At 39.4% G+C, this 26,738-nt stretch overlaps 1 protein-coding gene across 3 annotated transcripts in view; it reads left to right on the forward strand.

Moving 5' to 3' along the window:
- Positions 1-26,738, forward strand: part of LOC117600812 (dystrophin, isoforms A/C/F/G/H) — a 346,950-nt gene that overhangs the window by 299,156 nt on the left and 21,056 nt on the right. For all 3 annotated transcript variants that reach the window (XM_034316725.2, XM_034316729.2, XM_076692879.1), the window contains one exon: positions 185-351. In XM_034316725.2, coding sequence (XP_034172616.2) covers positions 185-351 — 167 coding nt within the window. The remainder of the gene's footprint in view (positions 1-184; positions 352-26,738) is intronic.

Here is a 26,738-nt window from a genome sequence, read left to right on the forward strand (position 1 = left end):
AGCATATATGTACACCTTTCACAGTCAAAAGATTCATTTAAACTTCCTTGCCTCCCATGGTTAGTTCTGAAGGATGTTCGTACTTGATGTAAATATTCCATGAACCAACTGATCCTCTACCCATTTTTGACTAGTATATTTAGAATGGAAGGATAGTATGTTCACGTTTAACATTCATCTTTAGCCGGAAGAGAATTGGACGGTGATTCGAGAGGGTACAGAAGCGCAGAGGAGCAAGCACGCGAGTTAACGCGCAGCATTCGCCGGGAAGTGAACAAACTTTCAGAGCAGTGGAACGCCCTAATCGAACGTAGCGATGCGTGGAAGCGGAAACTCGACGACACCGCTAACGTGAGTACTTTACCCTCCTTTTACTTACATAGAAAGCCACTTACCTTGCAACCCTGCTACCCGATATGAATACAAATATTTTGATTGCGTCAAAAAGCGATAAGCGAACTCAACCATCGATATCACGATTCGTTTCGCTTTCCTCTTCATAAAATTGTCTCGCGATCTGTGAATCGATCATTTTTTTTTTTTAATTTCTTTTGTAATTGTTACATAACAGAGATATGAAATAGTTACGCTGTATTCACAGTCTCGTCGAATGACCGAAAACGCAAAGTTCTGCTTCTGATTCTCCCTTCGTGCTAATTGGCCTGTCTCCACTTACAGACAATGTGAGAGATATCAGCTGTTACGAGAATTTCCGCTAGAATAATTCACGGTTTTGTCGTTGTACTTAACACGCTACAAAGTTGAACTACTCCTGCGTCTTGAATTTTCATTTAATAGTACTCGCGAGTGGAAAGTTTGAATTGCTCATTTACCAGGCCGTGAATTTATCAGCAGCATAGAATAGAATGTACGATTCTGTATGTTCTAAAATTTCAAACGTAAAATTGATATCAATTCGCGGGGTCGATGAACTAAGTTTTAATGGCGACATATTTAAACTAAAATTGAAATTAAAATATTTAATTAGAGGTTCCGTTAAAAACATATCACAAAACCTATTTGCATCATACTTTAGAAATTTTATTCAATAATGCGATTAAAAGAAAGAAAAATATTTTCCATCAGCAAACCATCGATTCAAAGAAAACAATGGTCGACAGTAATTCTGTAGCATCGTTTGTTCTCGTGAAAATACAATCAGATTAAACGTTACATCTCGGAGGATAAACAAGTGGATGTAACATTCTAAGTTATCGGTGGTATCAAAAGAAGAAAGCCGCAAGTACCTTGTCGCGTGGTTCATTCATCCCCCAAACCCCTGAACCAAGCCCTGTGTCGTATCGTTTTTATTATTGCCGGTACAATTTTCTCTATCGCGCGGACCTTCCATTTGTCGAAACGACTTTGTACCCTGCGGGGCAAACTAGCCAAAGCTCTGGTTGAACGTTCGGTAAAAGACGTCCGAGAAAAAGTGTGTACCAGGGTAGAGGCGATTTTTCGTTTACCAACGAAGCAAGTTTCTGCTTCTATATACCTAACGACGTTGAAATACCACGGTCCGACCCCGTTCTCCTTTCGTGGCGCACCGAATTACCTTCGTTCCCGCGATACGCCTGTAATAACGGCTTGGAAATACGTTATTAGCTTCGTCAGCGATAGTCGGGTGATTATCGACACGTCCAGGATTATTTCAGTAGGATTTTCATGGCTATTCTGAGTGCACCAGGAAAATGGCACCTGGTCTAACCATGTTCCCATGAAACTTTGATCAATTATTTAGTGAGACCAAGGAACTCGTAATAAAGGGATTCGTGTTCAGAGATTTATTAGATTATTTCATAAATAATTGTTTTTAAATGTCAAAGTTTCAATGGGTACCTGGTTATCCATCTGCCTCATCAAAGTGTCCCTTAATAACTAAAAATGTCGTGTGATTCATTTATCAAATTGATAAATATTGTTAGGAAATTTGTACCATTATTACCATGGTAATAAAGCGTGAAACGGAATAAAATCGCGTTTTAAAGGTCGCACGAACGCTTAACCCGGAATTTAACGAATTCGACGAAGAAGGTAATAACTTCTTTTCAACGGTACTTAAAATAACATCGAGCCTGTCGGTCCGCGGAGTCCATCTTAATATAATTCGAGTGGGCCGGCAAGTCTCTGTGCTCCATTGGTCATCTTTTCCTTGCTAACGAAATCCACGAAACTCGTTCTTTGTTGAATAGGTTTCACGTCGAAAGTAGGCTCGCTCGAAATCGTGATCCTTTCTTAATTTGACCCGACCACTCATTTTTTCCTCCGTGAAAGTTCATGCAAATCTTGCATAGTCGATGAACGTGTCTCGGAGTTTTCATCTTAATTGAAACGAAACCGATGTTCCCGGATAATTGAATGCGAAAAGTCTCTTTCCATCGTTCACGATACGTGTGTTCGACGATGGACGATGGTTTTGAGAATCAATTTAATTAAACTTTAGGATAGCAATTAATTCGATGGTTAAAATTTGGAAAAAATACTCGTTTTTATATTTTTAGAATATATTCTTGTTTGGAAGAATACCACAGATTTGCTGTAGCAATTAGATTTCACGATAACAATTAGTTAGACGATTCTTTTAGATAGTCTCTATAATGAAGGTTTCCTGAAGAAGTGTCGAGACGAATGAATCTGGTTCGTTGCTTGCGATTAATTCAAGCGGGTTAAAGCGTCGTTCGAGAAGCAAAGGAAGGAAAGATTGAAAGTTAAATTCGTGGAACGGGGAAACGAGGGAGAAAGTCGCGTCGAAGGAAGCAAGACGGGCGTGCAATTAAAAGTGCATCGAATTAACGATCTTTTTACGATCATTTGACCGATACGATACACCCTGGAGATCAAAGTTTCTTCGCAATCAGCAGACTCGGACCGCGAATGCATGATTCATGAGTGAAACAGAATTTCACTTTTAAATTCCACCTTCTTCGCTGCTCTGTTCCTTAATTATCGGCTACTCGGTAATTACACGCAACACCTATACTGTCCTCTTTAGTTAAAATATCGCATTTATCATTTTTCCATTTTTTAAGAAATTTTTATATATACCTATATATTTTTTTTTTGAGCAAAAATAAAATATCCTGCGTGCTTTATAGAGATTCAGAAGTAATTTTATTTATTTATTCTATAATAATTGCTTCTGGGTCGATTTTATCATTTTTCTTGAACTAAGGAGGAAATGTAATTCGTGAAATTTCCTTAAACTCATTTTATCACAAAATTAATGTAATCTGATAAGAGTGCAGAGAAGGTAATAAATGTTGACACAAGCTGGAACAAGTCAGACAATGTGTAAATAGATATTAGAGATTGAAAAAGGGGCTTGAACTCCAGGGTATGTTACTTGTGTAACTTTTACTATGGAATTTATAGTTATACGAGCTCTGTGTAATTTACCTAAGAAAAGTAAATGAAATGAATAGCAAATATTAGCAGATTTCAAAGAGTAACTGCAATAACACCGTCAAATAATTATGAGATTAAATGATAGAATTCAACAGCACCATTATACTTACTATCTGCAAGCTTAGTTATCAACAGAGTTGTTTGAGATAAAAGTCACTTCCAACACGAGAAAATAGAAGTTTTCTACTTACTCTCTTTTGTAATTGAGCGTTTCATATTGAACACCCGAACAAAGAACGATTTTTCGCAAAATATAGAATTAAAGCCGCAGAAGGGTGCGTCTAATGGTGTTGCTATTTGCCCAACGCTCAACCAGTCAGAGTTTGCTTTAAAAACAAACTTGTATTTTTACAAAGAATCAAGCCCGCGGATTCTCTTTGCCGAGGTCAGTGCCTCCACATTCAGTGAGGTTAAAATATCATCGAAAGAGCTCTCTTTGCCTCTGTGAAACAACGAAACATTCCAGCTGTGGACAACGATTCCAGCATCAACAATCGAAAGGCGCGTAGCTTTTGAATCAAAGCGTTTCTTGCAACGAAAGGGTAAGGAATGTCTTGAGAAAACTAAGGGAAATTCATATTCTGCCAAATATACAAAGTAGTCTAGAAATAAATGAAAAGGTACAAATTCTATATGCAAATATGGTAGAAATTTAATTTGGATATATTTCGAATTTATTCCGGGGAATAATAAAATTAGAAAAATGAAAATGCAAAGGGGCTCAAAATGAAATTTAAATTCTCCAAGGGCCAATATAATTATTAGTAAAATCAGCCTCCATTAGGTGGTATTATCTACTTAGAATGACCCTGTATCGAAGATATAGAAAAATCTGGGTCTCTGTTCGCTGTTTGAAGGTTGAAAAAGTCCAGAGGTAGAATTGCCAGATAACCCGGTTTAAACTGGAAATTAAGCTGAACCAAGCGATCACGGTTGTCTCGTCTGTGGAATTCGCCTCGGTAGTTAGCTATGTAAAGCAGTAGAGGAAGCTTGGCCGGCCCCAATCAGAGGATATAGCCGACAGCAGTTCTATCCAAATACGTGCATAGAGGTAACACACGCGTGTTCCTCGTCGACGTGTGTGTTCCGCGTATTCACATTTGAGATGGAACGAATGAATTCATAGGCGTAACCGGGCCAGCTGGGAAACTCAAACACCATCTTTCAAATTATAACCACCAGCTATCGGATTATCTTTTGAATTATTCCGGATTGCGCGCGCCTTGGCGAAATCGGCGACAGCCGAACAACGTTCCACGTTCGCAATCAGACTAGGAATTTGCTCGAGGAAAATCGATCTTTCCTTCATGGATCACCGCTGTCGATCCGAGCCGAACGAAATGGGACCGGTCGTGAAAATGATAGGAAAATAGCTGGACCCTGATCGATTTACCATTTTTATTCGACCACCTTTTATATTGGAAATAGCATTCTGTCCCGTGTAACGATTCGGCTCGAGATTAGGATGAAATGTTACGTTCCGGTTCGATTGAGCGTATGTTCCATGATTTTTATTTTTTTCACGTTTGAAGGGAACGCAGGGAAATTTTAAAGAAATTTAAACTTTTCATGTGACATGGAATGTATTAGTTATTTCAAAATTGTCGAAGATTTAAATTAATATAATTATTGCGAGTGTTTGTTTTTTTCGTTGACGCGATTCTTGAATCGTCCTGTATGGAATTTCAAGCACGAAAGCATGGAGTAACGACAAGTTTCCGGCGATGTTAATGTACGCGGGCAGCGACCGCATCAGTATCAATCTAGTTCCCGACGAGTGGGTACTTAATCAGTCAATTAGCAATGTTCCGCTAATTGGTTAATTACCAAGCAAATTTGTAGCCAGCATAGTATTGCGCTATTGGGAACGCACGGTTATGCGTGTACATCATGTGTACGGGGGAGGTGAAAGGTACGCGACGACCTCGCTTGTCCAGGCATTAAGACACAAATGTATTTATCTGTGTGATCTATGGCTAACCATGGCATAATGAACCAGTACCTGTATAACTAGATACAACGCTCTAACGAATCGTGCCACCGCGAAGTCTAATTATACGATCTTGATTCAAAGAAAAATCCAATTTTTCATCATTGTTTTTCATTTTATATTGAATTAACACGTTCCTTGCCAACAGCGGTTCTCAATGTTTGTCATAAAGTGTCTGAATTATTTTTAATTCATTTATCCTAACGCTGATTATCAGAATTTTAAAAATTGAATCTAGTAGGATAATGTATCATCTTCTTCGAAAACAAACAAAGCTTTACAATCTTCCGTAGAAATCCATGAAATATTGTTTCCCCGATTTATCCAGAAATACGTAACAGATGATACATGCTTATGAATAATGTACACAGACTGTGCTCAAGTAAATTCATCCGAACCGTCTCCAGTCGTATTACAACAAAGTACTAAAGAAGCTCAGAGAATACTTTAACATAAAACGGAATTCTGATAAACAAATCTTCGAAGCAGTCTTATTTAATAAATAAGACGACACAGAAAAGAAGATGCAGTTGATATGTGTTAGCACAGGGTGGAAAATTTTGAAGCCAGGATTATACAAAAATTTATTCCACATTTTATCCTTCAATTTCCACGCTTCAAGTCACTATAATTTTCTTTGCTTAAACACTCTTATTTTATTTCCAAACGAGACTATCAAATATCTGCTTATCTAAGCACCAAGCATTCGACGTTTCCCAAATTTACGACAGGAAGACAGCTCCACCCGGTTCCTCCCGGTAAGTGAGTTAAAACTACGACCGGAAGTGAACACTTACAGCCTATTATCCTCCCCCAAGTTCAACGACGCGTTAAATTCTCATCGTGGCAGCGTCCAAATATACCTGGCGGCTTGGTCTTTCAAGTTCAACGCACCCTCGCGTCGCGACGTCAATGCCTTCTCACGTTCCCGAGCAAATACTTCCAAGGTGTAATAAACTCTATCCCCGATCTGCGTCGTTGATAACCAGATAAGTGGCATTCCAACACGACCACGTCGTCTAGGAAGCAGCTTCGAGGTACGATTTGAATAAGCGAAAGGCGTGAATGACTGGCTTTTAAACGTTGCAATTAGGGGTTGATTAGTGGCAGGGTGTAGGATTATCTCAATCGTGCTAACTATTCTTCGTGACATCTATCATCGATTGATTTCATCATTTTGATGAAAGATAAAGTATCTTCGTTAACGTAAATTATTTTTTTTCATTTCTGTCATAAGCAAAATGACATCATTTATAATTTATTGATTAGCTTCGATCAGGTTATATTCAGGTCCCAAAGGACCCATCCACTATGAAAGGGTTAATCGATCTTCCTAATTGATCTTGAAAGCTCTCCTGACAGCCACTCATCGAAAATCAGTTTCATTCCGAACCCTTCGATGAAAGATGGAACTTCAACTGAGAATCGATACGTTAAGATTGATCATCTTCGAAAGAATCGTTCATTGTTTTTTTCCTACGTTTCTCATCGAAACTGAGCTTGATAGGAAAGAAGATTAACCGTTCGTCCGGTAACATTGGATCCTGATGAAATCGTTATCAACGAATTCGGGCTTGTCCGACGATGTTTCAGCACTCGGCGAGATTCGATTTAGAGACAGGATGTGACGGTGTCGAACGATCGTTCCAAAACAACGTCGGAAATCACGGAATCGGCCTCGACCGGTATTGTAATATCGCACGCTGACGCCTCCGACTCTTGCATTAAACATGAGTTATATGTCGGCATTGTGCTCTATACAGAGCTATGGCGCTGTTAAATTTACATTATGTTCATGTGACCAATTATTGGACAGGGTACGCGTCGGTGTTGAGGGACAAAGCTTTGACAAAGTTTTCCTTGTTACGATGTTCAACCCTTTGCACTCTTAACGATTCGAACATCCTTTATAGGAGTCGAAATTCGACGTCGTTTCTGTACTCTCAATTTTCAACATCTTCGTCGCGTTTCAAGTATAATTTCTGACACAGATGCGACGTTACATGCGAAACGGGTTAACAGAAGGATCCAATCGTGTATGAATTTCACGTAAAATTACGTGTACGTGAGTTACCGTGGACTCGATACGATGACTCGAGCTGATTCGTTGGCTTGGTTGAAACCTGTTTCTCAAGCAACCGGGAAAAATCCTGAAAAGCATTCGAACACGGTACCCGTGTTCGAGATGGAGCGGAAAAGAAGGTGGAACAGGGTGTATCGTCTTTTATCGAGGACAACGTGGCGCTTATCTCGGTCCACGATTACCTTCAGCCTGGTTGAATAAATAGATCAGCGAGTGCTCTTCGCGCGAATAGACCGAATACTCGTATCCGGTCGCCGGTTACTGGCTTCGGATCGCAATAACTCTGGACGATGTCACGATGCGGGACTCCATAATTCTGCGAACTGAATCCATCTCGCGTTTCGGTTTCTCTGTTACCTTTGGAAATGTGCGGATCCGACTGTTTCCACTGGAACTGACACCGGATGTAACGTTGATAATGATTCACTTTAGTCGGACATTTCGGTGAACGAAAGATTACGTTTTAAAAAAGATAAGGTAGTTTCGTCGGTGATTTTTTGATAAGGTAATCTGATCAAGAATACTAAAGATATTATTGATTATCCTAGGTGTAGTTTACGTCACTTTTAGAAAGCAACGAAGGCGTTTCCATCGAACCGTCTCTTCCCATGCACGCAACTCAGACAATCCTTTCCCTAATTTATTCAAAGTTCGCGTGACACGCAATAAGAAAACCGTGCCTCGCCATAAAGGAGTTAATAATAGCGCTTGCAAGTAAAACCGACGGGAAACGGTGAAAGGCGCGAGCATCTCTGTGTAATCGAATTCAATTAGAATAGCAATCAATGGCGGAACTAGGTTTTTCTCAGCTGGGTCAGAGTATTAGAATCTTAGAATCTCAGTATCTCAGAATCCTAGAATTTTAGAATTTTTGTGATCTTAGAATCTTAGAATCTCAGTATCTCAGAATCTTAGAATTTAAAAATTTTGTGATTTTAGAATCTTAGAATCTCAGTATCTCAGAGTCCTAGAATTTTAGAATTTTGTGATCTTAGAATCTTAGAATATTAAAATCTTAGAATCTTAGAATTTTGTGATCTTAAAACTTTGGAAATTTGGAATTCTGGAGTTGTAAAATTTAAAAGGCTTAAAATCTTAGGAATCTCCAGCCCCTAACTAATTACGCCAACGTGTATGATAGTGCAGGAGCTGCGATAAGTAGTCGCAAATAATAAACGACGAATTAATTTCAGCAATAGATTAACCGTGTCGATGAATCACGCGGTCTTGTGTATAAAATAAACCCGTCCAAGATAAATGTGTACAGTACTGTTAATACTAAACTTTGCTACGCAGCAAGCTGGGAATCGTATTTATAATTGACGAATGAACCATTACTCATCGCCAGGCTCCTGTCGAGCTGCCTCGTATATATCCACGTCCTGCTGTTGTTCGCTACAGACTGCAGATTAATAATACTCTGTTCACTCTCGAAAGAAAAGACAAAGAAGGAACTTTAAAAAAGAATCAGTGTCAGGATATCGGTGAATTTATGTTCGGTGATAGAGCCTCCAGCTATCCCGTAGCTCGATAAAACACAGCTAATTGATTCACCCATGGCCGGTCAATTAATAGTTAATTAAATCCTTATTACTTTGGCTAACCAGTTTACCGTTCGATCGGCTTTTAATTAATTATCGATTGGTCGCGGAACACTCACTTTCTCTCGGGTATGATATCGATGATACGTGATCTCGAGAGGATAAGGCAGACGAAAAATAAGAACCACTTAATGTTCATTCGAAATCAAATGATTCTATTTTATAATGAAGCCATGTAGGTCTAGTTTCGATATCTGATTTTCTTGATAATATAGAACATAGATACACCATAATTTTATAAAATTATTACTTCCGGAGTTCTCTATAATTATGCAATATACCCGGTGTTCCAAAAATCATCCGCTCTCCACAAATGAATCACAATTTTCTTAAAATCTCTTCGAATACCAATAAAACAGCTCTCATCTTCTGCAAATATTAACTTCTTAGTAATATCTAATATACTTCAAAAGCAAAAGAAGATCTATCGAAAATTTAAAAAATCGTAGCACATTTTGGATCCAAATTAGACTTCTGAACCAACGTAAGATCAAAACGATTCCTGTGTTATCCACCACACAGTGGGAAGGAACCGAACAAAGCCGAGAATAACCGAGATCGGTCGAAAGGCCGATGACGGTACACGAGGGGACTCCAGCGAGCTCCATAAGCCGGCTTCCGCTTCGTCCGGCGCGAACGGCGGAGCGTGTTCTTGTCTGTTTTTCTCTTTATATTCGTCCTTCACGCCCATTGCTTTCGTGAAAAAGTTTCTGGCCATCGTCCGTTACGCGGTATCGTTGGAAAAGTGGAAAAAGTGGGTGTAGAGGTGTGCGTACGAAAGAATCGAGCTCGAAAAATGTGACAGCCACGGCCTAAGGGGGAGAAACGCGGCGATTTTAGTCGCAAGCAATCGCGCCTGCGCGTTTTCTTTCTCTTTCCTTCCGTTGTATCATCAATTCCTCTGTGTATGTGTGCGTGTGGGAGGTCATGCGTAAAAAAAGGTTCCCATAGAAGTGCGGGGATTAGTGTCTCACGATACCGTGAGTGTACTTACTGATCGAGTGTCGTTTGTTCGGATTTTGCTGAAGAAAACTGGTAAATCATTTTAAGCAGCTGCTTCTATTTCCTTCTTTTTATTACTTCGACGACGATCGGTTATAAAACTATGACTCGTCGGATGATTATAATAATTGAGCCGAAGGGACGATGAAAGAGCACGATTCAATTAATCATGGATCGTTACAACATGACGGTTCGTTTCTACGGGTAATTATTCTGCACTGCGATTAATGTTCGTCGAGAGGATTCACGTTTCAACAGTTTGTCACGGGTCAAACTCGTCTCACTTTCGATGCGGGAGATCGGATTTAGTGCAGGGGGCCATGTGCATAAATCGATGATTTTATAGTCCTGTGAACGTGGCATTAAAACAAGAGGCAGTTGCGAACAGATATTAGATGAGCCTGTTCGTAAATCTATAACTCGTAGCGTTGTAAGTTAATAAAATCCGCGTGTCACAGCAGGGACTTAATGTTGATCGCGATGGCAGATAACGTACATGGTAATAAATCATGTGGCTTTTGGTTATTCGGTATGCCATCTAACTTTGCTTTTATTTTTATAGTGTATGTGGTTAAAAGAATAGAACAAGACAAAGATAGAGAAGAAAATAGTCGTATTAAAGAAGAATTTAACAAAATAATAGATTATTAGATATCAATGGTTGATTTCGAAGGGTACAAAGTCTGACATTATTTCATCACAAAATAATACTTATGATACATCAATTTAACACTTAATGTTTGATAAAAATCGCTGTGTAAATGCTTCATTAATATTCTTTATACGAACAATGATTAAACAGTGATCTCATTGATTTATTATTTGTTTCAATAAAGCAACATCTATTTTTTATTAAGAACAGTAATCAATCTTAAGCTTCAAATCGATGCGTCATAAGTGTTATTTGGTGATACTTTTATGTTATGAACTCGTGTTGGACTTGACATGTTTCGAAATCGGTCATTGTTTGCTATAACTCACAAGCAACCATTTTATATCAAAGACCTTAGTGTAGGGTTTGTATAGCTATTTTCTTCAAACATTAAACTTCAAATTGATATGCCATAAGTACTATTCTGAGGTACTTTTATGTCATGAAATCGTGTCGGACTTTCTATGTTGCGAAATGGGTCATTTGATATCGCGTTTCAACTATAACACATATATCTACCCAGAAAAAAAGGGAATTCTTCAATTTAAAAACTGTCTAGCCACGATAAAATTTCGTCAAATTAGCAGTATGTAGTTTGTGTTGAAGCATAATTTGGCTCGCGAACGATGGATTAAATAAACCCTCCGAAACGTATCGTGAAAACGACGCGGTATTGCACTCGACGCGTCGCATAGCCGCTAATTAGAGTGACGACCAGAGAACTCCACACTAGCGCATGGACATACGAGAGATACGTGAAATTGCATGACGAAAACGACCGGTTCCGAAACGAAACTGGACTTCCCTTGGTTATACTTGCTCCCCCTTCCTCCTCTGTCCCTTTCCATTCATTGGCCCTTTTCCGTTCAGCACGATTTACATACTATGCGGACGATCAAAAGCCGCCTCTGTTTGGGCTTCGTTTTTAGTAGCCAAAGATAATAATTCAATTACGAATAATCATGCGATCCTGTTCTTCAATTTTATTCCATCATTCCTAAACAACCTTATTAATTTTACATTGTTATTAAAAATATTGGTCCCATTATTTTTCTGAATCAATTAATTCTCGAGTGTAATTAGAATTTTTGTCAGAAAATTATTGAAAATTTCTACTTTTTATGATTTGAAATTTTAACAATTAGGTATTGAAATAGTCTTCAGAAAATATAATTAGATTTATGATGGATAATTTATTATGCCACGTCCGGTACAAACTTTCAAAGAACATTTTTCTTTCCTCTTTCAAGCATCGATGGCGCTTTAAATTTCCATCAAAGGATATCCCCATAGTCTCGAGCGGTTATTCATCAAAGTTGTTCACGATACAAGATTATCCGCAGATGACAGTAATTTAGTTAGACATGTTGCCTAGTCAAAGTCAGCTCGTCGAGCATCAGGGGAGGAGAAAAAAAAAAAAAAGAGAAAAGTAGAAGTTTTCAAGGCTTCCAGCCATCCAGGCTTCGAGTGCTTAAGAGTTTACTCCTCCTTGAGGTTCCTTCTCCTGCTTCAAGGTATTTGTCGACGTTCGAATGCACTCCACGAAATGGATCTCTTTACAGCTCGTAAACGTCCCGGTTGATCCTCGTTTTTTTCCCTCAAGTTTGCCCGTAATACTTGAATTCCGTCTTAATGGCCGACACTTCGGCAATGTGGAGAGCCGATCAATGTAGGATGTCCTGGAACAAAGGTGTTGAATTGCACTTGTTCTTCGATTACCGATCAATCAGAGTTATATGGACAAATTACGCTTCGATAGAAGAGATAAAAGCAGCTGTTAAAATTTTTATCGAAGATGATCTTATTTGAAAAAATGAATTTGTGTTCGGAAAAATTGTGTATCATTATTATTGGGAAAGCTTGTTATAGTTGGACTATGTTGATCCAGACTCGTCTTTAGTTCTGACAATCTCTCGCTTCCAATTAGTCCAGATTAACGAAGTTTCGTCCTCTAAGGTAACGAAGGGTCTTGTTATACAGTAAATATCCTTAGCGGTATTTCCATGGAATTTATAACCGAAGGGAAACAACGATGAACCTGGATTACCGACATCCTGGCTGTCGAACATTAATTGCTTAATTATATTGTGGTACAAAATGTCGTGGCTCATATATAACATTTTCAATGAGAAATTCTTGGAATGAAGTTTTATATAAAATGAAAATTTGAAGAAAATTGAAAGACGTGGATTTATTCCTTTCACCGGTTAAAATATTTTTAGAAAAGATATTATCAGACAGGTAACGTAGAGATGGCTATCAGTTTGCGATGTCACGGTGTCGTTTTACAAGCTTCGAGTAAAAGCTGTCGAAACTTGTTATTCTTTGTTAAAAGCTTGCTAACATCGTGCAACCATGTTCGTAATTGATCCTATACTCGAAAATACACATTTTCCTAATCGACGTTGACGTCTTTCAAAATTAGTGTCATCAGACGATGAACTAAAACCAATTAATAAAATACCTATATACATATAAATTATTTTTCCTTAATATTAGATCGGTTTTCAAAATGATAATCCCAAAAGTGGAATCGTCTAAAGATTCCCCCATCGTTTTTTCCCCTCCAACAGGAGGGAAGCTGAACATTCTTCGACAGAATTGAAAGTAAACGCATTGTACAGAACCTTACACCTTGGCTGACTCGGTTTCGGCTCGGTCAGGTATCTAGTACGTTGAAAACGAGGAAGCGGACGCATTGAATACGTCCCTTCGTTATCCTCTCACTCTCTCTCTCTCTCTCTCTCGTTTCATACAGTAGCAAGCGGACTGACAGTTGAATCGTTTGACCCATTTCTTCGTTACGTCGTTTCGCAATGATCCGCCAGCATAACGGTCTTTTGTACCACGTTGTTACTCCATCGTGTTCCACTTGCCGTGAAGCTGAAATCGTTTGGACACGCTCACGGTTCCTTCCGCTTTCAGCTACAGATTTTCCCTTTCTCTTTTTTTTAAAAACTTCGAAGCCTACTGCTTTCCACAATCGCTAGATTTTGTGCAGTTAGGATTGATTGAATAGAACGCATGCAGTGCATTGCTTATTGCATTCAGTTGCAGTTAGCGTAGGACGCACCGGGTGTGTCACCTGTAACATCCGTCAAATATTCTAATATTATATTTATTGCTGCAGCGATAATTTCATATTTAATAAATACTCTGTGAGACGCATGTGGTGCGTCATCACTTCCATGCAGTAAATTCTATATGACACACATGCTGCGTCGCCGATAATTTTCCATACAGAATGCACAATGTAGGTTATTATTTTGAGTCATTTAATGAGTTGTCCATTCCGAATGAACGTTTCAAACGACCGTCCACCCAAAAGATCTTCCGGCATCGCGTTTAGTTCCTGTTTGATCTCGGAAACGACGCGTGTCCGTCTCGCGGTTGCATCTCGGTTCAAACGCGTCCCGCGAGTTGTTTCGACCCGTGCCATTACGAGCACATCATCTCGTACACTTTTGCCGGCGCTTCGTGCGCATTCTGACCGCTTGAAAGGATTAGAGGAAAGGGGACAGGGGATAGACCGCGTGCTCAGACGAGAAACTCGCTGGCGGGAAAGAAGAGAAAAGAGGAGAACGCGAAAGTGGTAGCGGTGGCCGAAGAAGGGAGAAGTCGACGAGATTTCGTCGATTTTTATTTTTTTTTTATTTTCGAGTTGTAAGTCTTGGTTATTTCTGGCTTTCCGAACTCTCGAGCCTGGTACGCGCTCGCGTTTATGCGAACGGAATTATTCTCATATAAAATGGAGGAGATTTCCTGTTGGACTACTGGAATTATTAACTCGTATGCTCCGTTTATTGATAACAATTGAATTTTTAGAAACATCTTTGGAATTTTTGGTACGGTGCCTCTAGATACCATTAACCCTTCTAACTCGACGCTTTGTATTTTAATAGATTAATTTATGTCCCACCCAATATTTAAATAAGTAGAAATCTATTGGTAGCATAGAGTATGAGGAAGCAGTACCCATTGTGATTGAACTTGTTTTATTTTTATATACTTGTCACCGCACCTTCATAATGATTCAGGATACACTTTCGAGTCATAAGTGATTGTCGTTGACTACGTAATTTCTATTTTACTATTGCCAACAATAGAATCCAGTTAGCATATTTTTATTAGAGAAACGAACGATCACTCGTTCGGCATTCGAATATTTTGAAAGAGCAAGATCTTTTAATTAAATCAGTCTTCATCGCAGTACTATGTTACAAGCTGGTAGTTCAGAAGTGCATAATTATCACTCGAATGGAATGTCGAATGGTCGGGAATAGTTTATGTTACTGCAGAAATGAAGCGCATGAGAATCACGGTAGGAGTCTTGGGAGTATCCGAGCTTCTTGCAGACCTGTTTGTCACATGTGCTCGGATCTCACCAAGGGTTCTTAATATCTCACTCGTCTCGTGCTGACTTGCAGGAATTCCATAGGAGACGAATAAAACTTTCTCCTTCTCACTTATCCTACGTTAGGGCCACGATAAACCATCGAGTTTTCAATCTGATACAAATTTTCAGATAAAAATTTAATTTATTTCATATGACTTTCATTATATTCTTGTAAGCAGTATGGAAAATTCAGCTTGTAAAGGGTTAATTTGTACACATAATGTATTTAGGAAAGAAAGAAGACGACTGCTTCCAATTTTTTCGTTCTTTCACTCTGTCAATAACAAATCAAAGCCACAATAAAACGCAACGTTCCAATCGCGATTCGCTACGGAAAAGAATCAAAGACACCCGGATCGTTGAATCGGTCCATTGTTCGTCGATCAACCACGCGAGGATCCTGCACAATGAATACATTAAACATGGCCCAATTCTTGCGGTTTAATCGACGGCTCGTAATCCATGGCAGCGGTAGCTGTTCTCGTTGAATCGAGAAACAAAGGATACGACTGTGCGCTTTGACGATACCTAACCCTTGTCCCTCGCTTTCCGAGTCGTCGTTGGAATCTTAATTACTTCACAATCCATTCATGGCCGTTCGTTGTCATCGCGGTTGCATCTGATTAAAGAACGCCGGTTTCAAACGTTCTGTATGGAAACTGATAGGCGGCAAGTTTGCCTAGTTTCCCGGTTGGAAAGCACGTGTTTACCTAACCCGGCTAGAAAACGCATAACACGCGAGCAAAAAGAGCGCGCTTTTCATTAGAAAACTCACCTCGGGGCGGATGAAAGAGGCGCGGCGCGTTTGTTCGCGAAAAACCTGGAGAATTTTGTGATCAAAATTTTCCCCTACCAGCTGACATGAATTCTTATATCGATTCTTTTAGAAATTCATCAAATATAACACCGGTTATTTAATGAAACTAGCGGTTAATTTAGCACGACGGTGAAAATTTTAATCCCTCCCTGCAGATATAATCAGGATAGAACTAAAATGAAGTTTTAGTTGTTAAGAAACTTTCATTTAGCATTAAGTGACAAGAGGAAATCTCCCACGGTGGTGTCGTAATAACTGGATATCTTAGAGGAAAGGAACGAAGTTTTGCCTATGTTTCATAATTTCCGTTGATACTTTATCTCCGACCCGGCTCGAAATTGACCCTTAAGTCGCGGAACACGGCTAAGCCTCGCCAGTGTCGCGTTTCTCTCTCGCTGATCTTTTTACGCTGGTGTATTCGTTCTTCCAGATACGTGCACGCTTTCTACTTCGGCTCCGGCTCCCTCGAAACGACTTCCTGTTGAGTTTTGCATATTTATCACTCATGCGGGCCCCGTTGAAGATAAGCGACGCGTGGAAACCCGATCGAAACTTTGTTTCTATTCCATTAGAACGCATTATGCGTCGCCTCCTTTATTCCGAATATTTTTCTCGTTAGACTTTACGGCTGGCGGTTTAGCTTTCCATTAAATTCCGCCCGAGAAAATTCAAATAGCGAATTACGGAAACTCTCGGTTTGCGGATAAAAATGAAAATCGACTCCGCTATTTGTTTCTTCGAGAGAAAGATCGCGTTCTTCGAGGTTCCCGATATCCGATTAAACGTCAGTACTTGTTAAAAGGCAGCAGATATTGCTATCGTTCGGGCCGCTCCGCGTATCTAGGATCGCTACGCGTGCACATAAAAGCAAGGGTGCAGAGAAGGGAAACACGTGTAGAGGAGATTTTCATGAAATCCCGGATAACGGCTCGCGAAATGTCGGGGATTCGAATGGAATTGGTGGAGGAGTCAAATGGTTTTCTACGTGACTGTTACCACGGCCATAATCGGTCCGTGTGCATCCGCGTGTGCGGCTGCTAAGGTCGGGAACACCGTGTAACTCGCTGAATTGCCTTTTTATTGTTTCCGTTTCGCTCGGCATTGAACCGCGTTAGGTGTTACATGCAGATTTTATACTTTGCTTTTATGTTTCTTGCTAAATGGAAGTTACAAATTAACCTGATGGAACTGGCTGGACAGTGATAAAGGGTTGATTAATGATTTCCAGAGAGAATTTTGTATAACTCGACTGATTCACTCACTGACTAAATTAATGATATGTTTCAGAAGTTAATTGAATAACTCTCCCAGTATGTATGAAAATCTTAAAGAAAAATTAATTTTTCATCCCCTATTATTCGTTTGATTTATTTACTCGAAGTGATTTTCCAGCTGGCATGTAATATCTCGGCTGGAACGACACGTGCTTCGTTCCAGGCTAATTAAAAGCAGCCGGACAATCGTGGCCCATTCATCTTATTAGCACGATTCATAACCTAATTGCAGAAGTTGGCGTACTCGGCTGCCAGCCACGTAGCTGGAACCGTAACAAAGCTAACAGCACGAGCCTAGTTTCCCTGGTTTGCTCGTCGGCACGATAGCGTTTCATTTTCGAAATTAGTTACACTCTACTAATCGGCCGACGAGTCAACATGGATCATTGAATCGTGTTCGTTCCGTGATGATATCGACGCATCGCTTCTTCTCTGATTCCCGTCGCGTCCTCCTATTGACCGGTGACCCTAATTCAGGCTCGGTCACTCTTCAATTCCGTGGATCGTCCAGACTCGTTTCGAATTGATCGAATTAAGCTCAACACGGTTAAAGATCATATCGTTTCTGGCTCGTTAGTGGCCGTAAATGGCTCCTTCGTTGGCAGCTTAACGAGAGACTATCCAACTATTCGGAACTAATTCTTTTCTTCTTTTTTATTTCATTTGAGATTGGTCGTTGACCTCTTGCATCCAATGCACTTGCACCCAATGCACTTACACACATTTTTGTTCTTAATTTTTAAATAAAAGAACATTAGGTGCTGTATTAGATTTTTATTACATTCTCCCAAAATCAAAAGGAAACTTTCTATTCTATGTTTTTTTTTTACATTGCACCCATGTGTATATACGGTAGCCCAGGTTAATAAATATTCAAATAATTATGTATAATTAATTTCGAAGCATTCAATTCAACTTTCTCTTACACGTGTATCACTTGTTTCACTCTGACGAGCCGGTGCATCCTCGAAAACACTTTATCGCGATGTAAGGTGCAACGAGCGGTTGTTTTATCGGTTCCTTTTCTCCTTTCCTCTCCTACATTTCTCTCGTTCTTCCAACCTCCTGGTGGATTTTCTGCGAAACGGGGCCCACTCAACGATACGGTTTTACGACGCCGACGAGATATGCTTCCCGCGGCCACGTCGATTTTTATTTTTCCATTTTCCTCCTTCTTCCAGACCATAAATGAAAAGCGCAATTTCCAGCGTTTCAGTTTCACCGTTTCTTCGTGACAACTCAGGGCTTTTACCGTGGATCGTTATTTTCTTGAGGAAAAAATTATAGATCTTTGGGTGCTCGAGTGACGTTAACGTTATACCTAGATATGATTAGTATTGGAAATTTTCTCTATTATTGCTTGATGGTTTCCTGTATCAAGTCGTTAATTTTTAAAGTAAATGAAATAATGAAGGGAACAGGAATAATTAACATTCTTTTATTGAAAGAAAAATTTACAAATTATACATTTAATTAGATGCTACTATAATTGCAATTATTCAAATGCCTCTTTAATTACGTATTCAAAATTTTCTTCGATTATTCTGACAGCAGTCTACGTGTTTATTTACTGAAGATTCCCAGTGTTCTTGCTCGCATAGACTATCAGTCTCGCCGTGTTTATCAAAGCCCGTAATACTGCGTCCTACGATCCGAGACTTTTACGAAGCAAGTCGAGATAAAAGCCATATTGCCGCGTTATCGGCGGGGAAAGTGTTAACGAGAGTTCTGAATCGGTCGTTTCATTAACCAAACGCCAACTTTCTATCGGTATAATACGATTTTTCAAAGCCGTCAGCGTTGTATCTTTAACGGCGCCTTCTAGCGATCCCCCTTCGTTTTATCGCCCGGCCAATTAACATCGAGGCGGAGAGGCGAGGACGTTTTTAAACGAAAACGACCGCGATATCGTGGAAGGAAATTAGTAGGCGTACAGACGAATGTAAAAAGACGAGGAAACGGTGGAGACAACGCGTAGGACAGCTCGTCGAGGGGTCGTCTAACAAGCAAAGAGGCTTCCTATGTAGGGTCTTCTAAGCCCTTTAACGGGAATACTCTCCGGTACTGTAAAAAAAAAAGAAATTTGTCCGAAGAATTTGATATCTGAAACGTTGGAAAAATTTTCAAGCAGAAATTACGATTTCTGAATAATTCTCAAAATTAATCAAAGGGTTAATGAATTATTCTTTTGATCACTTTTGGTCATTTCTACGCGAGATGCAAGTCGGCCTGTTTAAATATGTCAAAGGTGCATCGTGTCAGAGTAGTTGCACGAAGCACAGTGCATTTTCACTTTTCTTGTTAAAAACCAGTTCCTGGCGCGGTTGCAATCAATGGCGAACCCGCTGTGCTCATTCGCTCATTACTCACATCCTTCGTATACTTCTCGTCTGTTCTTGGCTCATTTTTCCTTTCTTTCGCAGCCCGCACACGATTCGCACTCTGTCCGCTCGTTTCAGCACGTTTTTAGCCGCGCTTTGTGTCTGGATCTTTTCAAACTCGTTTCCTGTTATCGTTCACAAAATTCTTCTATCTAACTTTAAACTCGTAGGATCCTGAGTGATTATCGTCAATTCATTTATCAGAGATATTAATTATAATGATATTATACGGCTTGATTTTCGTTTATTTTAATGGTAGTGAATTTGTCAAGAGGAAATGTGTTTATCTGCGGTTTATACCTCTGAAATTTTGAGAATCCTATTTGAAATGATTCATTTTTGTGAGGTCAGCTTCCCACGAACGATTCCAAGAAATTTCGATTGATCGGAAGAACAGCAATCTTTTCGTTGGCAAATTTCGGAGGGAATAACTGCGTGTATATTTAGAGGAAGAATCAATTGCGTAGGAGCTGAATTCCTCGTTTTAACACCTTGAGCTGGAAACAACAATAAACTTTAAAATTCTTGAAATAATTCAGAAATCTTTCCATGTTTTACCCAGATCAAAAATTTTCAATAATAAATCTTCAATTTTATCGAAAATTAATTTATCACGTTCCAAAAGAAAAAAAATTATTTTATTCGCTTTTATATATTAAATTAGACAGTTTATGATCGTTGATCGTAAACGAAAGGGTTAAATTTCGTTAGGAATTTGTCGAGCGGGGCAATATGTCCAAAATAATCGGACCATTCGAACACGAGAAATTCCACAAATAATCCCAGGTCTATTCTGAACGTAACTCGGAGCTTTCACGAGGGGGTCTCGGCTATGCGGAGCTGATCTCTTTTTCGCCGAGGAAACGTCGCGGCTGGTAGGGCTTATCTAGCGTCGGTGTTGGTTGACACTACGAAACCGACACGAGCTGCATTATACGTGCTCTTTCGTCGCTTCGGCTCAGTTCACTCGCGAGCGTGCGGGCTTCACGCGTAGCTCGCCACCGCGCTTTGCTCACGTTTTCATCTTCTTCGTAACATTATCAAGTTAACAGAAATATATCTTTCCTCTAAGAGGATAAATCGAAATCGTTCAGTGCTACGTATGAAAAAGGAAAAAAATTATTCAAAATTGAACGATGACTTTATGCTGCTTATTCGTAACGGATCGAAATATCCATCGGTGCAATTGTGAGATCTATGGATCGAAGATCGATGATTATAATTCAATGAAAGAAACCTTTAATCATCACATGGATATAATAATGTAATACACTGCTCAAGTGAGTAGATTTCAAGCTACGATAGTGAAAGTCAACCAAAAGTGAATCAGCTGTGATAAATTATTATGTAAGCGTGTTAATTAAATCAAGTGCTTCCTTATTTAAAATGCTGTGAATCTGAAGGAGGTAGACGAGTACTGTGTCAAAATGGAGCTGGTAAAGAACAACGCGATTGAGATCCTATCTCGAAGAAGTGTAGTGATAAAGGACTATGACATCGAGAATGGCGAGGAAGAGGAAGAGGAGGAGGATCAAAGGGACGAGAGCGATCGAGCCTCGCTGAAGATCGATCTCTCGATGGCTGAGCAATTCTACTACGAGGTGATCTCCTCGTTCGAGCAGGAGGAGGTATATATATATCTGCAATATATGTTGACACGCCTTTTAATAAACCATTCCATTGCGATTGCTAATCTGACGAGCACATCCGCGGGTGTCATTGTGTCACGAGCGCAGAGAGCGTGTTCCAGACACGTTTTCTCCTCGAGGATTGCCATTGAGGCTGCTTTGACTATCTCCTTCAATTTAATCTTTTTCTTTGTGGGGGATTCTAAGAATTCCATGAACATTTATGTTCTTCTACCAGTTACTGATATTACAAATGTAATTTCTTTAAATAATTAAAAATGTAGAATACACATTTTAATTTTCTGTCGATATTTCGTATTTCGAATCATCGCCGAAGTGTTAATGAACTCCCTCGTTACATTTCGGATCGATTGTTCCAGTTTAGAGACAAGTTCGTTGTTTCGAGTGCTTTTACCAACGATTAGCAATTCGTATCTGGTAGTTTGCGAATCGTCGATGTGTATTCGCGAACGAGGCACGTTCGAAATGAGCGGCTAGATTTCAAGGCGAACCAGTTGGCTGATAAAAGGACGTAATAAATAATGTTAGCAGGAACCCGACTGCTGTAAGGATTATCGCTTTAAATACAAGTACACGAACGCCCACGAGAATCAGTCCAACCGCGAAATGTTAGCTACGCTCGTCTCTACTGCTAACTGTAAAGCATCATTCTAATTTGACTCGTTGAATTATTTATCGTCGTTTCGGTGTGCCACACGACAAAGGGAGCCCCTTGTTCCCTCGTTTTCTGTAACAGACAGTGATTTAATGACGCCAGCTAAGTTTTTGCCTTGCTGAACAGAGCCATGAAAAGCTGAAGATTCACGTTTGAATCGCTCTAATGAGTTTCAAACGTTAAGATGTAAGTCTTAGTACAGCTAAGATGCTTAATTAGGGAATTATTCATTTCTGTCATATTATCAAAATATTTTTTACAATTTTTTCTTGTCGTATAGAGAATGATTTCAAATAATGCACATTGAAACGTTAAGAATTGAAGAGTTATTTTGAAATCATATCTCGAGGGAGAATCGTGATCTGAAATAGCGTTAATTAACCAGAACGGATGAGGAGCTTAAAATGTGTCTTGGCATTTGACAGCGAGGCGGGTTTGGTATGCGTGGAATGTGCAAGGCGACACAAATGGACAGGCTATTCCCTCGTTCGATGCATTATCATGCACTCCCTTCCATCGTACGAGTGGACAGGTTGTGTGTCAATGATTTCTGTGTTACGACGCGCCCATCGAAATCGGCTGTGAGCACGCATCCACGTGTCGACACAACCAGCTTCTATGAAACAATATCCTCCAAGTGTATTTCAATCGCGTTTCATATTCTCGGAAATATTAACAGTTTATCGTCCAGTGGTTTGTGTATTCAGTTATGAAAAGTGGATAACGTTTTTGTTTCGCTTTTCCTCGTTTTGTTAAGCTTCATTTTAATATTATTCGTAGAATTATGCTGGAAATGATGTAGCTTTTAAAAACAGCCAGGAGAGAGATGGTACCTTTATGGTATTATATTGTATTATATTTTCTCCAGGTTGAACTTACCAAATTCTATCATTTCATTCGTTGAATATAAATAGTGTTAACCCTCGGACGGCGGACCACGGAGAGAGCCACAATTTTAGTCTAATTTTCCATTTCATATTATTTTCATTTCCTACATTTTACACTGTTCCTTTAAAAATCTAAAGCTAGAAATTGCAACATTTTCTACGTCCTCGGAAAATAAATTTCCCCTTATTACAAGGCCAGGTTTTTAGTCATCAGACGAAGGGGTAGAAAAGCAGGGTAAACATCCGCGAACTAATGCAAGACATTAGGTCGGACGTTTCGCGTTTTGTATGTATAACCTTAGCCTCTGTCTATGCTGGCAGAGGTTGCAACCATCAACGGTGCAATCGCAGCCTTTCCAGGGGATGCAGCTGCACGGACAACAGATTCTGCTCGAGGCATTCCCTAGGGCGAGCGTTGCCACCGGGAATGCAATTTAACGTCGTAATTGTCCGCGGATAATTGTAATAATTAGTACCCTTGTCGTTCTCGTCGACTCGGCTCCGCAAGTGTAATGCGGTTGTTAATCACGTTGCTGATCCTTTTATCGCTCGTTCCCTTTTGTTTGCCGCCTTTTAACGGTGGCTAAGATGAACCACATTGCATCGTGTTTTCTTTTTTAGAATTTATAGATTATTTGTTTAATTTTTTTTTTAATGTTTGAATCGATTATTTGGAACTGCTGCAAAACTCGTCAGATCCTATATATAACACGAGTATTTTAAAAAAGAAAAATATATTCTTTGAGAACTTTATTAGCACAGTAATCATCCGAAGGCGGCTTCAAAAATAAACGCTTTTTCGTGCAGTCTCGTCACTTATCTTCATGCAAGAAATTGCATAAACGTTCTTGGTGCATCTCCTCTGCCCCGATAATGCACGCATCGCATTATCGTCTTGGGCGAAATTACGCCGATATTTCACGGGACAGGATAAACATCCTGGTAGGTGGTGCGCAAAACTTGGCCGCTTTACATAATGCAACGTTAATATTTCACGCGGCGTGTTAACGCACGAATTTCGTACCCCGGGACGTCGAGGGTCCTCGAAAAAAAACACCACTTCTCTGACGAGTCCCGATAAATTATCCGTAGATAATTATCGAGTGGACGTCGAGAACAGACGATCATATTCCTGCGGGCTCGATTAGTCTTCCACGGACGAAATCCTCCTGATACGTGAAATCGTTTCTGCGCGATCATGTTTCAAAGTGAAGAAAGTTCGGTAGGTTGGTAGGGAACATGTTAGGAACAGGGTAGAATTTTCGACGATACAGGTTGTACTTTGATAGAATTAATAGTTGGTTTCAGTTACAAGGCTGCCGTGATCTGGCTCCTGTTAACCTCTTTGAAATTTCCAGGTGAGGGGGCGTAGAATGAATGACTGGATGGACGGTGACTCGTATGTTGATCATTTAGGAGCTGATATTTTTAATATTTAATAGAATCATCAGAATTGTAATTGAGATTTTTGGATATCCTTCTTTGAACCCTTTCGCTATCGACACTCTTTTGGAAATTCATCTTTCATTTCTCTATCATAAAATGATATAAGATGAAAATTTATCCTTCTTGGTTCCCTTCGTTGAATAACTCGTGTCCTTTCAACGTTACATTGACAAGACGTTGCAAGCAGCTTGCAAAAAGGTGCAACGACCACGTGCGATAATTTACGCCTCCCTTCCGATACGAATGAATTATGGCTTTCGACGATCGAACATCGGCTCCCTCTTATGTCGTACGATGATTTAGGGCGGCCACTCTCAATAGGGAGCTTGTATATTCTTGTTATTTCAGAAAGAAAATTCGTTGACCGTCGGTGATCTGTGAATACGTGATACACGATTTAATGAATATAAAAATCATGAAATTTTTATCGAAATTATTCCAATGGTAAAAATTAAACTTAAATTGAGAAACGGAGACAAGTGATCACCTTATATTAAATAACATTTATTTTTGAACAAATTTATATTTTGGATAAGCGTGTTCGATAATTTATTTTTTATCTAGAGTTAGATTCTAATTGAAATTCCTAGCTTCTTTGGCTGAATAGATTAAGAACGATTGACGTATCTTAACCCTTGGGTTCAGACTACTTATTCTAGAGATTATACTAGTAGCTCCTTCTACTACTGATTGACGTATCGTAACCCTTGGGTCGTACTAATGGAAGGTATTCCTTATTTCTAATTAACTATTCCTTAGCTTTCATTCCACTTCTAAAAGTACCATGAAATTCAGTTTCGTGTCAGCCTTGAAGAAGTAAAGGTGCAGTATTTGTTATCTTGACTGCAGAAATTATCATGGCAGCCTGATAAATAATGACTAATTTCTGATAAGTTGATATCTCTCGTAGTATGAAAAGAATTATTAGAAATTTCAAATAAACTAGAAGTATATGTATTATTCGATTTTATTTAGTAAATATTTCAATTGAAATTTACATCTAGATAAGTTACACAGTATGTATTTTACAGGGAATGTACGGTTACATAAAATATGTAGATGTGAAGAAAGTTAGATAATATTTCAGAGCGAACATTGTAGCACAATTTATGCATTCTATGGAAAATTATGTTGAACTGCAGTTACAGTTGAAGTCAGTCACTTTAATATTAATTTTCCTTTTGGCAGCTTAAAAAAGATTAATTTCTCATTTAAAATAAAAGCATCTTAATGGAAAGAACACCCATCAAGCTTCCATTAAAAATTTTTAATTACTCCATAATTTCATTGCTTTAATTAATCTAACATGAAAAAAGAAATACTTGAAATTTGTTACGTTTCACAAATTTACCCTTATGGAAAAATGTATATCTACTAAAAGAAGACTAAAATGTCTTGGTCTTAAGATCCCTGTCACCAGGGTGCTCACCCTTGTTTAACATCAGAATTAATTACGATGCGGTAATAAGGGCGATGCACACTTTTGCGTGATGCGACGACGATCTTACCAGCCTCTTAAAAGTTTATAAGGTCATCGGCTTCTCCGTTCTTCATGGTGCTTTTTATCCCCAATACGATGTTACACGATGTTACGCGGCGAACAGACGATCTCGTCTTGTAATCAGAATAATGAGCAAAGCTGAGTCTTGCTTCGTCCCGTGTCTCGTGGTAATTAGACGATGGATTTTCTTGCTTCTCTTGTTCGTACCCTCTAGCTCTTCAACAAATCGATTCGACAAAGAGCTTTAATATCAGGGTGTCGTGAAATTTCTCGCTGGAAGATGGACGAAGTTAAATGTGTTACACACTAGAAATATAAGTTTCCATTTGAGGATCGTTGAAGTACGAAGTATCCATAAAGTTTACACTCCTAAGATCTTTTCCCTTCAGAAAAGATCGTAAGTGCATGTGCGTTTATTTTTCATTAAATAAATTTTAACCCTTAAAATAGCGAGAAGTAAAATTTTTTTAATTTATCACTGATATTCGTGCAGATTTTCTAAATCGTTTGCAAATTAATTGTCATTCCCTCGGTATAATTCGGTACGACCCTGCTGTAAAATCCCCGGATCAGAGTTTCGGTAACAAATTCAAACGACCCTCGACGTTATTCATAGTTTCGACGATGAACAGCTGGGAGACAGGTCGAGCGAACGCGAGGAGAGGCTCGCTTCGAAACTGGCCCGATGTAATTGTTCTCTTCGCGATTTTAATGATCCGAGGCGAGAGCAGTCGCGATTACCGTCGATGCATTTACCTTTCGAGCGTTCGCTCGTAAACAATGAATAATTTATTCCGTTCGCAATGGACCAGCCTGCCCCTTTCCCGTTTCGACCCTCGCTTTTTGCCGGCCCGGCCTCGTCTCGCTCCAGCAATTTCGCGTTTCAAACACACGGAAGCGAGAACGAGCCCTCGAAGTCTCGCAATTGACGGGATTAAATACTCCTCTCGGCCATTGTCACCAGAACGAACGTCGTCGATGTTAATATACTTCCTGGCG

This window comes from Osmia lignaria, chromosome 16 (assembly GCF_051020975.1).
Source record: "Osmia lignaria lignaria isolate PbOS001 chromosome 16, iyOsmLign1, whole genome shotgun sequence".
NCBI classification, from domain to species: domain Eukaryota; kingdom Metazoa; phylum Arthropoda; class Insecta; order Hymenoptera; family Megachilidae; genus Osmia; species Osmia lignaria.